The 18343-nt window shown below is 32.8% G+C and overlaps 2 protein-coding genes across 3 annotated transcripts in view; one reads left to right on the forward strand and one right to left on the reverse strand.

Moving 5' to 3' along the window:
• The window catches only part of LOC140441289 (sorting nexin-4-like), a 71962-nt gene that overhangs the window by 43441 nt on the left and 10178 nt on the right, over positions 1 to 18343 (reverse strand). The window lies entirely within an intron of this gene.
• The window catches only part of aralar1 (calcium-binding mitochondrial carrier protein aralar1), a 90810-nt gene continuing 72472 nt past the window's right edge, over positions 6 to 18343 (forward strand). Inside the window, exon 1 of one of the 2 annotated variants that reach the window (XM_072531909.1) lies at positions 6 to 226. Coding sequence is in view for 1 of the 2 variants with exons in the window: in XM_072531906.1 (XP_072388007.1) it covers positions 181 to 222 (42 nt within the window). In the remaining variant the exon portion in view is untranslated. The remainder of the gene's footprint in view (positions 227 to 18343) is intronic. The other variant, XM_072531906.1, reaches the window with a different exon arrangement.

The following is an 18343-nucleotide window of genomic DNA, read 5'->3' on the forward strand; positions in this document are numbered from 1 at the left end:
TCATCTGACCTTCAAAGATGTCACGTACGTCAATGCCGCCTCCACCCGCCTAACCACAGTCGCATGGTGTGTGTAATGATTCAAATAATAAGATAAAAAAACAAGATTCACTAATTTCTGTTTCCGTGTATTAAATTTGAAATTAAATTTTTAAGGGAGTGTTTAATAGTTTGGACTGTAATGGACAAATTCAACTTGTTTAAGAAAGTAAATTGTCAAGAGGTGGGTAAGTCAAGAAAATTTAACACTGCAAATTTTTGAAATAAATTTATTGTTAGTTGTTTTTAATTATATCATAGTGATAATCAATATACAAACAAAAATCATTGTTGTTAATTTATTTGGTGTAATCTTAATATAGCAGAATTTTTTGCGAATGAAAGATAAGGTATGAAGATTTAATATGATAAAATTTTGAAACTGTTTCCATACGCACGAGACGTTTATTATGTAATTCTAATGATTATATACATCATTATAACTCTTTGGACCATCGATTTTAATTATAGTCTGGTTAGTCTCCAAGAGTAAATATTTAGATGAAAATATATTTACCTACAATTTAAGGATTTTTTGAAATGAAGATGAAATTATAATTGTAACAATAAAACACTGAAAACTTTTGAAATTATAATTCAATATTTACTTACTACAATTAGTAAATTATTAAAAATTTAAATTTAAATATTTTAAGTATTAAATCACAATGTGATCCTACAGGTTATTGTTACTGACAGTAACTATAAATACCTACTTTAAATCTTAATGGATCATAATCTTAAATATTATTTTTTTGAAATTATATTAGTGTTTTTGCTAACTTTATATATCCATATATGTATCTGTTTCATAATTGATGTTAAACACAAATTTAATTTTTATTTTTTTTTATGGCTATTAGCCCATTTCTTATCTCTAGCTGACACTTTCCTAAAAGTAATAAGGGTAAAAGTGTTTAGTTTATATAAATATAAACACTCATAGACTAGAAGTGGGATGGATATTTAGGAAGATATATTAGGTATTCAAAACAGATACTCATCCCATGATACATCCAAAAAGCTCATAGCAAAGAATATAGACGCTTATAAAAGAATTGTTCACTGTTATTTTTGAAAGTTAGCAAAAAAGGACATAGATAAAGAAAAGTGGGTCGAGTGGAACGCATGTGTTGCACGTGGTACCACTAAGGAGCGGTCATGTCAGCTGTGGCTCTACTATTGCTTCTAAAATATAAAAGAGTGGGGCAATAAATGCAACTTTAGATATTTTTATATGTAGATGCCGCGTGGTCGTAGAATAGGATTAAATTTTTGAGTTTTATAAAATTTTTTAAAGAAAATAATATTATTTTAACTTTTAATAAATTAATCATTTTAGAAAAATGATTATGATTCAAATTTTTAATTGAAATATGTACAAATCTTAAGTATAAATCAGTCTAAGACTATATTGTAATAATTTCACCAATATTCATTCATTGTGAAAATGATGTTTTATATACTACTAGTTGTTATTTTAAAACAAGATTAAATAGTACCCATACAGCGTAAAAACTTTCACATATAGGTACTATTCATTAAAAGGTACTGTTAAAGTTTATTTTGTTATTTCAAAAATAAATCAGGAATGCTTTTTGTTGTTATTAAAAAATTATGGATGAAATAGAAGTTTGGAAGTTTTGGTGAAATGGAAAATTTCATAATTTAGTAAAAAGTTTCATTGAATACTTTTTTTTTAAATTGAAATTTTTTAAAAATGTTTCGTTAATTTCTGGGCAGAAAAACAGTATAATAAAAAGTTATGTGACGGTTTTGCGTTGTGTTGGAACAAACCAATTTTTAATTCAAAGTTATACAATTAAAAAAATAAATACTTTGAATATTGTAAATATCATACATTTTTAAGTTTTAAAATTAACAATTTAATATATTAAAAATAAAGATTTTATTGTGAAAAAACAAAAAAAAAGACAGTTTGCAAATCAATGGCATCGAAATTTGTTTAGGCGTAGATGCAAAGTTACCCGTTCGTACACCTTTCCCACTTCCCCCTAACTACATATTTCATTATGAAATTTTCATGATAGTTTTAAGCCGACGGCCACGGCACCACGCTGTGAGTTTATGCAGCCACCCTCTTTTAAATTATAAACCGTAACCAAATCGCCCATTTGAACTGCTCTTCTATAAGCGTCTATATTCTTTGCTCATAGTATCATTGTGCCACATGATTAATTTAAATTTTGGCAAATAATAAAATAATTAAAATAAAGCTAGACCTAAGAATGCCTTTGCTGCTTCTTATTTTACTTTTCTTTATGGAAGGGAGATGTAAACATTAAAGGATTACATCTTAATCGATGTGGAATAAACAAACATTGATCAAGTAATTAGATTGATACAAAATTAACCAAAAATAATATTTATTATCAAAAGATGAAGACTTGAGAACATAACCCTCTGTGAATTGTGCCTATTTCAGGAATGTGTCAACTTGCGGTGTGTCTGCAGCACCCTATTATTTTATCTTACTTTTTGTTTAAAGTAATAAAACCCAAATAATTTTTATATTTCAGGTATATAATGTTAACAATTTGTCACAAAATAAAACTATTTATTTCAACAAATATTACATTCTACATATGTAGTCGTTGAATTTTATAAACATAGATTTTAGGAATAAATTTGCCCATAACTGAGAAAGAAATAAAAAAAAAATAAAAAATAAAGTAAAAAAGGTGAAATCAAAATTTTTTTTTATTGTATATAAAGAACAATAAACAAACAGAATAAATTCACTGGCCTCAGTAGCATACATCACATATTGTGTTCATATGGCTTAGGCACATATTTTTATTGCAATTTATGCAACAACTCTTACATTTAATGTCTTTTGCTCATGGACATATAGTGCATCATGCCTTTTTTATAGGCATATTGTCACTGGTTGTTGTTGCATTACCTAGGACTCGTTTCAGAGAGTTTGGAAGAGATTTTACTTGTGACCTAAATTCCATCTGCGGTTGCACCATAGTAAATCCATAATCTTCTAGAAACTCCAATCTGAATTGTTTTAGTAGGATTGTTAGAGAAATAAAAGATGGAATTAATTGCAGCTGTATTTAGCAAATGATAAAATATCCTCAAGGGCCAACTATAAGAAGTTCTTGACATTATATGTCTGGCATTTTTGGTCTACACTATCAACCCCACTCTTGGTCTTATTATAAAATAATATTTCAGGCTTATTCACATTTGGAGAAACATCAACCACATTAATGTGCATAGTTGACAATAAGATTACATTTTTATTTTATTTTATTTTTTATAATTGTTGAGACAGTAATGTTTCTGCTAATGGTATGCTGGTATACCAGTTGTCCAGTGTGATGTTTCTTCCTGAACCGAAGAGTGTACTACACAAACGCTGCACAATATCAATGGGCTTATAATAGCTAACTTGAAAAGGGTCATCTGGCTGCTTTCCAATATAAGGTTCAAATTGTAAGGTATAAAATGTCTTGGAATCACACATAGCGAAAAACTTATGGCTATACCGTGACAGCTTGTTTGGTAGATACTGTCGAAAAGAGCATTGACCCCTAAAATTCAAAAGTTGTTCATCATTCACCAAGTGAATAATTTGCGAGGCAATTATTGTTGAACTGATTATAAATACTTCTAATGGGAGCAAACTTGTCAAGCAATACTCTTTCTTCACAGGTATTTATATTGTCAAACCTTAGACATTTTATGAGAAAATAAAAACGATCGTAACTCATAGTTTTATAAAACGTTTGAATTCCAAGCCTTGAAATATCCCACAAATCTTTCATATTCCTATGGCTGGATTTCCATATTCCAGATAATATTAGTAACCCAACTAAAGCATGAATGTCTATATCATTGGTTTCTTTGCAGTTTCTCTTACGTTTGTAATTGGCGGAGAGTTTATTGGTAAATATATTGGTACTTTCTCTAACTTCTTTGAGTATGTCTTCAGTTATAAACAAATTAAAACATTCAATGACGGACTTACAGTTTCTGGCTACATTTATTGTTCTTGGTAGATGGGAAATTAGATTATGGCTTCTAGTTCTCACCTGCTTACGACTCTTCTCCCTTGACCATTTAGTAACTTTGTCTTTCCCAAGGTAAACATAATTTACGTCTCTTTCTTGTTCTTCATCACTTGTCAAATCATTGTCACTAGAAGATTCAGTCATAACTTCATGCTCACTATTAGTTTCAGATATATTCAGATAGATTCTTCTTCTGATGGTATTTAATCATCACTTATACATTCATCAGCGCATTTTTCCTAAAAGTTAATATTGAAAATATTATATAGACACAATACATGTTCAGACTTACATGCAAGTGTAAAACAAATAAATATACTTACCAGCAAAAAATAAATATTGCTGAACAAAATGTAACTTTACTACTCGCGGGGTGTTCGCGTGCTTACGATACAACGACTCACAGTACTCTGATCAGATTCTGCCAGGTGGTAGAGACGAAGAAAATATGCAGCTACATAGGCGCACGGCACAACAATGGTATTACTACATAAAAAATATTAACTGCTTTATAGGATTGGGGTGTTCACAACACCCTGCGCAAGTAACGGAGGGTTAAACATGTGATGGAGGATAAAAATTTGCATTATTACAACTCATTATGCAAGGCAAAATTCATGAAGTATATGACAGTATATGACATAACTTGATATTACCAAATTATTATTGCAAATAGTATGCAAAAGCTACTACACATGCATATGGAGCAATAATTAATTATATAATATTGATTAATTTGTATATTTAAAAAAGGATTTGGATTGTGAGCAGATTTATTTCATAGTAAACGAACAACTCACCAGAAGAATTTAATATTTGAAGCAGTTACAAGAGCTATAAAATCAGCTGTTGATTATAGAGGAGTTGGATAACAACTATTTAGTTTTTAATTGTATAAATTATATTACAAAAAATATATAATTACTTACTTGTAGTAAAGTACCTTTTTGCAGAATTAGGCTTTTATTTGCATAAAACTTGAATACTGACAACTGTCACAACATTAAGAGCACTGTCACAACAATAAAATTAACACTAAATGATACTACATTTACCCGGTCCTATTTTTGAACAAAATCTTGCAAATATCTAGGTTTATTTTTGATTCTAGCTGATTTACGGCTAGATTGAAAATCTAGGAATTTTCCAATCTAGGTTCATGATTGATGATTGATGATATCATTAGGTACTTGATTCGGTTCTTGAACAGGTAAATTTTCTGTCTCATCTGGTATTAATTCACTAGTGGAATTCTCTAGTGTATTATTTCAACTTTCATCTTCATCTTTATCATTGATTCAATAATTTTTTACTCTTCCTTCCATTTGGATACTGTATTAAGGCATAATCTGAGTTGGCTTCTAAAATATCAACCTCTTCAACTAGGGATTAAACTTACTTCTTCATACAAATTTTCTTAGTAGTACTTTGTCCGAATCTTTAAGCCATGAAGTCATAAATAAGTAAACAAACATTCATGGGGTGTACAATTGGTTGCTGTACACAGCAAACTTCATATAGAGTGCAGAGCATCTGGTAGAACAGTTTTCCATATAACTCCATTGTATTTTTCAACTTGACCATTTCCTTCAAGGTTAATGATGTTGTTCTACTTGTAGATATTCCTTTAGAGTGTAAATAATTAATTAATTCTTGTGAAGTAAAGCTAGTTCCCCTGTCAGAATGTATATATGCCGAAATTCTATATAAACAAAATAGTTGATTTAAACATTTAATTACTGTCTGACTAGGTGTATCTATGCATGGAAAGGCACATGGAAATCTTGACAATTCGTCAATGATTGTAAGCATATAAAAATTTCTAGAAGAACTAGGTATTGGACCTTCTGTCGATTTGATTAAATGTTTATCATCTTCTTTCTTATAAAATCTGGTTTTAATTTCTGCACAGATTGGACAAGAGGTAATTACTTGTTTAATTTCATCTGTAGAATAAGGTAAATTTCGAATTTTTATAAAATGGGACATACAAGTAATCCCAGGATGCGATAAATCTAAATGTAATTGATTGTTTGTATTATTTATATTATTGCATGTTCTTGATAGTGCATCAGCTGTATCATTAGTCTTTCCTGGATGATAAATAATATCATATTTAAAATAAGAAAGCTCCAAACACCAACGCATAATTCTTTTATTTTTGATTTTACTTGTATGGTTTGTATTGAAACATGAAACTGATTTTTGATCTGTGATTAGTTTGAATTGCCTTTCTATCAGATAATGTATCCATTTTTTAATGCTTTAACGCAAGCATATGCTTCTTCTTCAATTACAGAATGATTTCGTTTATACACACTGCACTCTTTTATACTCCTTTTCATAGGACTGATTATGCTCGTCATCTTCCCTTGTCGAGAATGCTCAGCTCTTGCAATGACCTCCTATTGGATCCATTCTATCCAAACATTAATGTTTTCAAAAGGCAACTTAAGAGTCTAATTAATCTAAATATGTGATATTTTGTTACTTTTTGTGATTTGTTATACTGTTTTAATGTATAAATTTTTACTGTTTAATTTTTTCTTTGTAGACCAGTCGTCAGAGAGTTGACCCCTATAAATCATACGAACAAGCTGAATTTGTTGAGAATATTAATTTTAGGAACCCAAAAAGATGCAAAAAAGTTTACCACTTTTACCCCCGGGCTTCTCCCTAAAACCCCCCTCGTAGAAGGGGGGTAAAAACGCAAAAAAATCGATTTATCAAAAATCTTTACGCCGTAGAGAAAAATGTTTCAAATAAAAAATGTAGCTGGGATAATTTTGAACAAGAATATTTAGCACTTTTTGTGTAGAATGAATCATTCTCTCAGAAACAACGCTTGAAGCGACCGGCAATTTTCAATGTAGGTTTCGCGCGCGAAATCAATGTTAAATAAAATTTGTCTCCACTCGGTAAAAAATCGATATCTTTTGATCACAGTGTCCTATCTACAAAAATCAAGATGCGTTTTAAAGGTAGAGGGCAGGTTTCGTACGCAGTTTTTTTGCCTCGAATAAGCTTAGTTTTTATAAAGGTGTTAAATAAATAAACGTGGCGCAATTTTTGCCATTTTTTATGATTCTCATGAGATCAATAAAATTGATCACTTTCATTGACCAATCGTAGTAAAATTCCCATTCCCAGAGATCAATCTTTAAAACATACGACATAAAATTTCAATTTTGAGTTGTGCAACAAAGATGAGGCATTTGAAATATGAATAAAAAACGCAGAATTTAATGCTTTACATTTAAAACGATTGCACGTTATGGAAAATGCCTCGAAGAACACGGTTTAGGATATAGCAAAAGTTTGGTTCTTTTAAAAAACGAACTAATTTAATTGAAAAACAAAAGTTTTAAACGTTTTAGATTGTTTGTTATATGAAATTTTATGTCATAACGTTTTTTAAGCATATTTCAAATGCCTCACATTTGTTGCCAAAACTCAAAACTAAAATTTCATGCTATAGGTTTTGAAGGTTAGGCTCTAGTAATCGAAACTTTATAGTGGCCAATCAATAAAAATGAGATATTGTATTGATCTCATGAGAATCATAAAAAATGGCAAAAATCGTGCCACGTTCATTTAACACCTTTATAAAAACTGAGTTTATTCGCGGCAAAATACAAAAACTGCACTCTTTACGTTTTAGCTTTAAACGTCGAGCTGATACAAGTTTTATTGAACATTTATTTCGTGCACGTGACTAACAGTCAAAATCGACGGTCGCTTCAAGCGCTGGTTCTGAGAGAACGCTTCATTCTACACAAAAAGTGCTAATAAACATTTTTGTTCAAAATTATCCAAGCCATATTTTTTATTTGAAACATTTTTTTCTACGCCGTACCGATTTTTGATAAATAGACTTCCCCTAATATACTTATTCCTAATTTTATCCTTTTTTTGTCACTCCACTCATCAATCTAAGCACTCTTATTTATGCCACATGCATTGGTTGTTCCTCTTTCTTTTTAACTGCCCAACATTCAGTTCCGTACATTATAGCTGGTCTTATGGCTGTTTTATAGAATTTTCCCTTCAGCTTCATTGGAAGTTTTCTGTCACGCAACACACCACGCGCTTTCTTCCACTTCATCCATCCAACTCTAATTCTACTGCATGCATCTCCATTTATTCCCCCATTACTCTGTAACACCGATCACTTTTCACACTCACTTCACCATTCAAATACATCCTTCTATTTGTACTAACTTCATCTTTAAATGAATATTCCAAATATTGTTTTTTTCCTACTAAGTTTTAAACCTTTTTCCTCAAGAGCTTATCTCCACTGTTCCAATTTTTGTTCTAAGTCGCTTTTACTATTTCCTACTTACACTACATCATCAGCATACATTAAGCACCACGGAATATTACCCTGTAGTTTCGCTGTTATTTGATCCAGAACTAATGAGAATAAATAAGGACTAAGCATCGAGCCTTGGTGCAATCCTACATTCACATGAAATTTATCAGTCTCTCTCGCACCTGTTCTAACACTAGTTGTTACTCCCTCATACATGTCTCTCACAATCTTTACATATTTACCGGGGACTCCTTTCTTATTGAGTGTCCACCACAGGATCTCCCGAGGAACTCTATCATATTCTTTTTCAAGATAAATAAATACCATTTGAGCGTTTGTTTCTTTATTTCTGTATTTTTCCATGAACTGCCTTATAATGAATATTGCGTCTGTTGTTGATCTGCCTTGCATAAAGCTAAACTGATTATCGGATATTTCAGTTTCTTCACGTATCTGTCTGTCAATTACTCTCCCATATTTTCATGGTGTGAAGTTTGTACATTGTTGTACATCTCCCTTGTTTTTGTAGACAGGTACTAATACACTGCTTCTCCATTCGTCTGGCATTTGTCCAACTTCCATAATTCTATTAAATAGACTTGTTAACCAATTTGTCCCTGTCTCTCCTAATGCTTTCCACACTTCTCCAGGAATATCATCTGGCCCAACTGCTTTTCCTTTATTTATTTTTTGAATTGCTTGAGCCACTTCTTCGTTTGTTATTTCAGTCATCATCGGTGTTACTGTCTCCGTTAACTCAACTGGTTATCTGTCAGTTTTTTGGCCTTTTTGGCGACCGTATTAATCTCCGTTTTATTACCGTTGCTTACTAAGTAAATAAACTATAAACTATAAAATAAAATATTCCTAATAAAAATAGTAAACAGTTGAAATAACACAAACATTTTTGGTTGCATTTATAACTAGCTAAAATAACACAAAAACGATTTTTAGGCCTTTGTTTTTATAAAAAGTATAAACCTTTGTACTAAACTCAATTCCTCAAAAAAAGTTTGCCAAAATAATTAATTTTTTCAGTAGAGTGGTCAGTAACATGGAATAGTAATTCAGATTTTTCTACCATTATCCAGAAGATCAATAATGATTACTCCTTGGCAATCGTAAAACATTGAAGCAAGAAATTTTCCAGATGATTTTTGAACGTAGGGACCTTGACGCACCAGAGGGTCTCCAGTTCATCAATTGCAGCTAGATAAAACCTATACAGTTTTATTTTTGGTTCTTTTGACGATATAAAAAATAGATATGAGTAATAATTATGGTATTTAGATATTAAAATTGTTTTGAAAAGGGTCGTTAGATTTGTTGGTTAATTATTATTTGCCATATTGTAACATCTTCTTCAATATGCTGTTTTGACACTGTGATTTTCTATTTAACTTGAGTAGGAATTAAGATTCAAATCAAGACTTAGCTTTAGCTAATTTTAAAGAAGCAATATATTAATAACATAAATATGTAGTGTTTTGATTATTGATTTGATTATACGAATAGATTGACTCAATACTTTGTACAATATTTACTATTTCGTTAATAATTTATTTTCAAAAATTATCCCAAATATTGATAACATTTTTGTTTACAATATTTAAATACGATTTTAAAAATATATGTTTATTATGTGGCAATGGACTGAATGAGACTTAAGAATTCGATAATGATGTCAAGATTCTTGATTAAATATTTTTGTCAGATTTTCATAAATGTTACTAAAAAGTAAAATATGTTATTGACGTTATTGACGCAGTAGAATATTTTGAAGCTGTAAATTGAGCAAGCAATCTAACAGTCAATAGCAATGCAACTGCAAATTGTAAAAAAATAGAAATGAAGAAAGAACAAAATATATAGAAAAGTAACAACCAATTTAAAAAGAATATTGAATGTCTTTAATGGGCAGACCATGTATTTAGGATAGAAGAAAACAGGCTTCCAAAAAAACTGTTGAAAGGAAGAGTGTAGGGGAAGAGACCCATTGGAAGACTGAGAAAGCGATGGGAGGATGATGTGGATGAGGACTCCAGAAATTTCCTTGGCAGTTGATTATGGAGGAAAATGGCACAGACCGTAATGGATGGAGAGTTTTGCTGAAGAAGGCCAGGGCTCGAGTTGTGCTGTAGAGCCATAGGATCGATAGTCTGTATGTTCGACCCTAGTACCAATTTGCGTGAAACAAACTTGGATAAGCTTGAAAAAAAATCATTATTAGAAACTTATCTAATCTATCAATTTTGATTGCAATTTATTATTTTAAGAAGCTATAAAAAAAAATAGTTAACCCTAGCATGCTAATTCATCCATGTAGGTTAGGTAGTGAATGAGCTAGAACGATTGGCTTAGGGGAGAACTAGCAGAATTACAATTGTGGCCATCTCCTCACTAATATTTTTCCATGTAATTTGTCACAGGAGTAAAATATTTTTAACGAAAATGTATAATGTAAGAGTAAGAACGGAATCATTTTTTTATAATGAAGATTGGCAAACATTATCTCCGTTACTAAATCTAGTAAACTAGGATATCGTTCAGGCTTTGACTGATCGCCGTTTTTAACCATTTCTATAACAGTCTGAATATAACTGTTTTAAAAAGTTATGATCCATTTTAAAAAGCTTTTAAATAAAGTATATACACAGATAATTTATATAATATTGAATCGCTCCTTTTATTTTTCTTCAATAGCATTACATCCTGTTTGATTAATTATGTTTAGCCTTCTTTTGAGATCTTCTCGTGACGTTCAGCTATAACTCACGTTATAATAGTTTTGGTTGTCTGCCAACTGGTCTCTTTGTCTTTGACATCCTTGACATCTTTCTTTTGACATCCTGTCAACTGTAACCTTTTAAAACCGCCTGCGTTTTCTCACCATATTTTCTTATTATTCTTTGTTGTTGATCAGGTTGATCTCTTCGATCAGGTCTCTTTCATCAGGATCATTTGTCTGTTGTCTTTTTGATGGAGTTGCTCATATTGAAATTATGGAACGTTTTTTTTATATTATAGAGTATATGCTGCAGATACAGGTTTTCGGTTTCTGCTATGAGAATGGCGTAATCTGCATAGCATTGTTTTTGAAGGGGACTCTCTTCCATTATATATCCAAATCGCCTTTATTAATTATTTAGTCCATTATGATGTAAAGTAACTCGTTCATGTCCTTTGTGTAATTTAATGTACTGTTTTTGTGTCGGAACATCATCCACCTTTTTCGGAGCACCTTCACACTTTTATCACTCATATTTTTGTAGATTCCAAAGGATCATTTAGTGACTGTTTGTTCAGCAATATTCCATGTGTCACATAGTGGGCTGTCTGCAATGCGCCACTGGTCAAGCGATTTATTGCATACTCCATGACCTACTCTGTTTCGGTCCAGATTACACCATTCTCGGGGCGGAAGAGAGAAACCGTTGGGTTTGACTGTGGGAATATCTATTAGGTGTGCGTTGTTCACTGCTGTGTTCAATTCGCGTAAATATGCTGATATATTGTGAGATTGTTTGGAAGATTATTAGCTGTTCTTGTTGGCGGGTCTTAGCCGCAGTTGACCTTGGTTTAGCTGATCGATCTCTTTTGACATTTCTGGTATTGAGCGTTAAGGGCAGCTAACCGTCATGTTTTGGGTGGTGCCATGTTGCTTAAAACCGGAAGCCATTGAGTTGGCGTACTCTTTATGGTCCTCGTAATAAATCTCATGGTTTGATTAAATTGTGCATCTAGAACGTTAGTGTGGTGACTGTTTAGCCAGACTGGAGCACAATATTCGGCTGTTGAATAGACTAATGCAAGAGCGCTTGTCCGGATTGGGTCTGCATTGGCTCTCCAAGAAGTGTTTGCAAGCTTGTGAATGATGTTGTTACGAGTTTTTACTTTAGCAGTTTTATGTAAGTATTGCTTGAAAGTTAGAGTATGATCTAGTATTACACCCAGATATTTTGAGTTTTAGTTATGTTTTAGAATAATTCCTTCGCTTTCTATGTTTAGTGTGTGGTTTACTTCGCGGCCATTTAAATGGAAAGCAGTATTTTCTGTCTTTGTAGGATTTCTTTGAAGGCCCCGTTGTTTAAAATATATGTTAATATTTAGGTCGCCTTCTAGAATAGCTTGGGCGTTCTCGATGTTTCTTTCTATATGTATGTATGTATATCTAAAGCCTTGTCATCTGCATAAATAAATTTGCGTGAGATTGTAATGGGAGCGTCAGGTGAAATGTTGAACAAGAGCGGCGATGGAACCGAACCTTGGGCTGAACCATTCAGTAAACTTTTGAATTTACTAGTTTTCCCATTAACGCTCATTTGAAATAATCTGTCGCACTGCAATTGATTTACTAGGTTATTAAATGATTTGCATGGTACCATCTGGTACAATTTAAGTAGTAAACCTTTACAAAACATGTCGTAAGCGCAAGTAAGATCAATGAAAGCTACTGCCATTTTTGGAAGCCATGTTCAATAAATGTTGTTAATGAAAGAACTTGATCACTGTAGTTCCTTTCTGGCATAAATATAGGTTGTTCTACGAAAATCTTTCCGCTGACAGATTGTAAAAGTCTAGATCAGATCTTATAGCAGACACTTAAAAGGATGATTGATCTGTAACTCTCCAGTATTGAAGTGCCTCTGCCTTGTTTGCAGATTGCGATGACTTTGCTTTGTTTGGATAGTTTAGGGCGCTTTTGCTTCCTTCTGGTTGCTCCATTTTGCGTCATCTAGTTGAAGAAATCTAGTAGCTCCTTTCGAAACTTAATTAAGTCTAGTGTGTTAAGTTCCTCGGTCTCTATTTTACCTCATTGTCAGGCTTTGCTGATATGCAGTTTTGATCTTTTTAAGCTTGTATCGTACTTCTCTTTTATGAACTTTTTCTACGGCTGGTTTGGAGAGTTGGGCAATGCGTTTCGCTATATATTATGGGTTTGGTGATAAAGAGTTAGTTGTCGAGATGTTAGGGCCTGTTTCTAGTTTTCTGAGTAGGTTCCAGGTAGTGCGATGCTATGCGTGAAGTTAAGGTTTTCGAGAATTTCACTTTACCTGGTGGTTCTTGCAGAATTCAGAGACTCTAGAAGTTGTTCACCTACTTCTGGGTCTCTGGTTTGCTCGTATTGATCATACTGGTCTTTATATTCTTCAGTCCACCATGGAATGTAGGATTTGGTTAGGCCGCGTGGAATGAGTTTTTCAGCACAGCTAATTATAAGTTTGGCAAATCTTACGTAGTTTTCTACCTTAGATTCAATATGTCTGATATCGTTCACCAATTGGGGTTGATAATTATCCCAGTTTGTCTTACGAAAGTTCCATGTAGGCAGAGGAATTGAGTTTATAATGGGAATAGTAATTCCCATAGTTGTTACTACGATTTTGGGAAATTATCAAGAACTTATCTGGTGGCATGGTTATGGTCGTCTTTGGTGGATATAAATAATGTTAGAACTGGGTTGTAGCCTTTTTCCATCTAGCGGAAAAAAATGTAGGCTTTTTGCATCTGGGAAAGGTGCTCCGCATTTGAGCTCTGCCCATTCAATTACTTGTTTGCCTTGAAGGCTGCGTTGGTTATAGCCCCTTGCAGTGTGATGACTATTGAAATCTTATGTATATATTGATGGATGCGGGAATGAAGGAAGCACTTCTGGTAGCCATATTGCGTTTGGTGTTTTGTATATATTAAATATTGTAATTTTGTCTATTAAGCTTGGCAGTATGAAGAGTTCTTGAGATAAGTAAGCGTGTATCGTGTTAACATTTTTTGTCTGTTCTACAGTAGGTAGCAATCCCATTGGGGGTGATTAAGTAAGTGTGGCTGATAAGTTAGTGACTACTCTGAGTTCAGTATATATAAGTTTCATATACTTCATGTAAAAAGATCTCAAACCTTAGGTATGCAGACAACTTTAATAACGAGAACTAATAAATAATGTCTAGCTTGCTACAGCTAGAGGAAACCGAAGCTGTGGTCTCAAAAATCAATAAACACAAATCAAAAATTATGATAGTTGATAATTCAAACTCACTGCAAACAAACGGAGCCTTGGACTAGTTTGAAATGGTTCTTCTTCTTGTTCCATGACCGTTATCGATCGTTGGTATCATATTGGCTACCATATTCGCTATCGTGACTTTATTTACAGCAGCTCTAAATAATGAATTGAAATGGTTAACGGGTTCAATTATCTAGGATCCTACGTAAGTAATGCAGGATCTTGTAAAACCTAAATACCTAGGAGAATAGGAATGGCCAAAAGCGCTATGAATCTATTATCAAAACTATGAAAAATGTCTTTTTGAAGAACACCAAAATGAGATTGGTACGTGTCTTAATTTTTCTATATTCAGTTACCTGCCCAGAACATGGACAACGAAATCGGACAACAGGAAAAGAATTTATGTCTTCGAGATGTGGCGCTGGAGAAGAATACTTCGGATCTCATGGACAGAGCACAGAACAAATCACTCAATGCTCCAAGAGCTTAACATTCAGACTCACTCTCCTATATTTGTCTCGCAGGCATATTGCAAGAAGTAATGGTAATCTTGAATGACCTATAATTTCGTGAAATGTTAAAGGACGCAGAGTCAGAGAACACTCACTGACTCGATGGACAGATCAAGTACAGAAAGACAGTGGCAAGACATTATATGAGTCCGTGAGAGCAGTTCAGGATAGAAGCCGATGTAAAAAGTTAGTTGCTCGTATGGTAGGAGATCACGACACTCAGTAATGAAGAAACGACTAATTAGATAGATATATACTTCATGGTTAAGACCAACTCTTATTACATTCTTCTTCTTTGAGCACCGTGTCCAAATTAGGCGTGGGTAGCTTCCATGACGATTTGACTATTTCTTCCTACCAATCCCTCCTTTTCCCTCGATCTTTTTGTTGAGTATTAACTTTAGTATCCAGCATCTGCTCCCATCTCCTTCGTGGTTGTATTCTACTTCTTGTGTCCTCTGGTTTTGAAAATATTAATCTCTTCGTGTATTTGTCATCTGACATCCTAGCAGTGTGTCCAGCCCATCTAAGTCTCTGCACTTTAAAACGAATTTCACAATATCTTGATCGGTGTATAACTGATATAGTTGTATCTTCGACGCCATAGCCCATTTTCATTTACGGCCCCAAAAATTTTTCTAAAAATTTTTCTCTCACAAATACCAAGAAGTCTTTCATCATTTTGAGATAAGGTCGACGCTTCAGCCCCATATATCAAAACCGGTCTTTTTAAGGTCTTGTATATATTGAGCTTTACTGCACGTTTTATATTTTTATTTTTTAAATGTTTCTGGATACCGTGAACAGTTCTGTTTGCTATTGCTATGCTTCTTTTTATTTCGTCGCTTGTCGTGTTTGTTGAGTTTACTAGCGATCCAAAATATGTGAATTCTTTGACTTGCTCAAAGGTATGGTTGTTTAGGAATTTTCACATGAATTTATATTTCCAGTGCTTCCAATAAATATATAATTTACCCACTTATATATATATATATATATATATATATATATATATATATATATATATATATATATCTTCTACATTTATATCTTTAATATCCATGTTTCAGTTTAGTTAGATTTGTGGTTTATTCCCAAAAATATATTCTAAAAAACAATACTAATGGATGAATTAACAAGAACTGGAATGATTTTTTGAATGAAACATTATGAATGAAAAAAGTGTCTTATGGGTTGCCTACCTTACGGGGTTGACACATGGGAAATGTAATTTTATTAATGTGCGTTTTGTCAGCATCAAATTAAATATTTAAGATAATTTTTTATATATGAACACATTTTTCAACAACCAACAACTATGAGAATATGTATTAAGGGATTGATAGATAACGGATTTATGTCAACTTTCAAATTTGACAATTCGTATACAAACGTATGTATTTACATAAAGTATCGGTCGCTCTGAAAAATTTTGTACGCGCCATAATCAGAAACAAGTTATCTAGTTCGAGTGATGTAGTTTAAGACTATGATAGCTTCAAAAGAAATGAAAGGCATCCATTCAATTTAAAATTCGCATGTGAACAAAACTCCTTTTAAGGTAGAACAATAAATAGACTCCTTTTCAAGACATTGCATGCTTCCAATCAAGTACCAGAATGTATCATATACCAATACCCAAGACTCCCAAAAACATAAATACCAATCATGAATCTAGCACGAGAAAATGGTTTTTGTACAATAGAAAGGTAAATTTCTTTAAGTTTTGTTAGTCACAAAAAGATAACATACCTATAAAACTAAAAAGGTTGCAGCAATCTTCGTTAATCCTTATCGCGCATTAAATTTAGATATTTTTAAGTAACACTGATTTTATTGGTCACATGTTTATTAATAATTTTTATTTAGTCTGTTATTGTAAAATATTCTGACGTACTTAAAAGTACCAATTGCGACAAGCGAGTTTCCTCTTATTAACTTCTTCAAGTTGTCCATACTACCACATTATGAAATTACAACAAGGTTTTGTTAAATTGTAACATATGTAACAACAGTCGTAAGAATAATTGTTACGAACAAGATAATTAACAACTGAATCTTCTTTTTTATAAAAAATCTATGAAGCAACTAACTTTTCCTCTGTAATAATAAATTTCAAATTTGACACTTCGTTTAAAACGTCATTTCAGACATTTATTATTTATCATGCAAGAATAGGACGAGAGCGAGTTTTCATGCCCACGATAGGAAAGCATAGCCTACACAACATCAGTAGCGATAATGGATTACGACTGATATCCTGGCCTATGCTGATGATATCAATATTGTTGGGACAATGGAAAACGCTGTACGAGAGAGAAAAGAATCAGCTACAAAAATGGGTTTAATAACCCACGTCATCGAAGAAGTAAACGATTTTGTATACCTGAGAGCGCTCCTTAACACTGAAAATAATACTACCGCACAGATAAACTGCAGAATTTGCACGGCCTAGAGATGCTATTTTGGGCTCAATCTCCTCCTTAAATTCACAATTATATCGAGGAATACAAAAATAAAACTCTACAAAACAATAATACGCCCAGTCTTAACATATGGTTCAGAGACCTGGACTCTAACAAAAAATAATGAAAACATGTTAGGATGTTTCGAAAGAAAAGTAGTAAGGCGAATCTATGGAGCAGTAAATGACAATGGAGTGTGGAGAAGACGATAAAACTTCGAACTTTAGAGAATATACCAGGAACCTGATATCGTAAAAAAATGACCCAGCTAGAAAAACGCTCCTTGATAGACCTATTGGTCAGAGAAGAGGAAGACCCAGAACGAGGTTCCTTGATAACATCGATGAAGACATAATTAGTATGGAAATGCACGTGGCATATTCAGCAAGTCCTAGTACTACATTTCCTCCTTGTCCGAGTCCCGTATCAGGAAGCTTTGTATGTGCACCGCAGTATGGTTCAGCATGAGACACAAATCCATTAAGGCTTTCTAAAACCCACAATTTAAACCCAAAACGAATAGGTTTGCCCCGTATAAATTGTTTTGTAGGATGACGTCCATAATACGGGACTATGCTCTCATCTATAGCAACTGAATTTCCAACTGGTACTTGCTTGAATGAATTATTTAGATAATCAAACAGAGGGCGGACCTTGTAAAACCTGTCAGTGTTTATCTGCGAGTTATGATTTAGATGGAGATACCGTAATATATCCTCAAATCGACGTCTTCGCATTGCTTCTGCAACTATAGCTACCTTGCAGTCAGGTTCATTTTGCCAATACATCCGCTTACTCGGCAGTTGGTGGTAACCAGATAATAAGATTATTCCCAAGAAGACAGAAATTTCATCATAACTTACATTTAAACTATGCACTCCCTTTTGTCCGGCATAAAGATTAGTTTGTGTAATGATATGTTCAATTAGAGTATCAGTAAAAAAGCATTTGAAAGCTTGAAGT

The sequence above is a fragment of the Diabrotica undecimpunctata genome, chromosome 5, assembly GCF_040954645.1.
Source record: "Diabrotica undecimpunctata isolate CICGRU chromosome 5, icDiaUnde3, whole genome shotgun sequence".
Classification (NCBI taxonomy): Eukaryota; Metazoa; Arthropoda; class Insecta; order Coleoptera; family Chrysomelidae; genus Diabrotica; species Diabrotica undecimpunctata.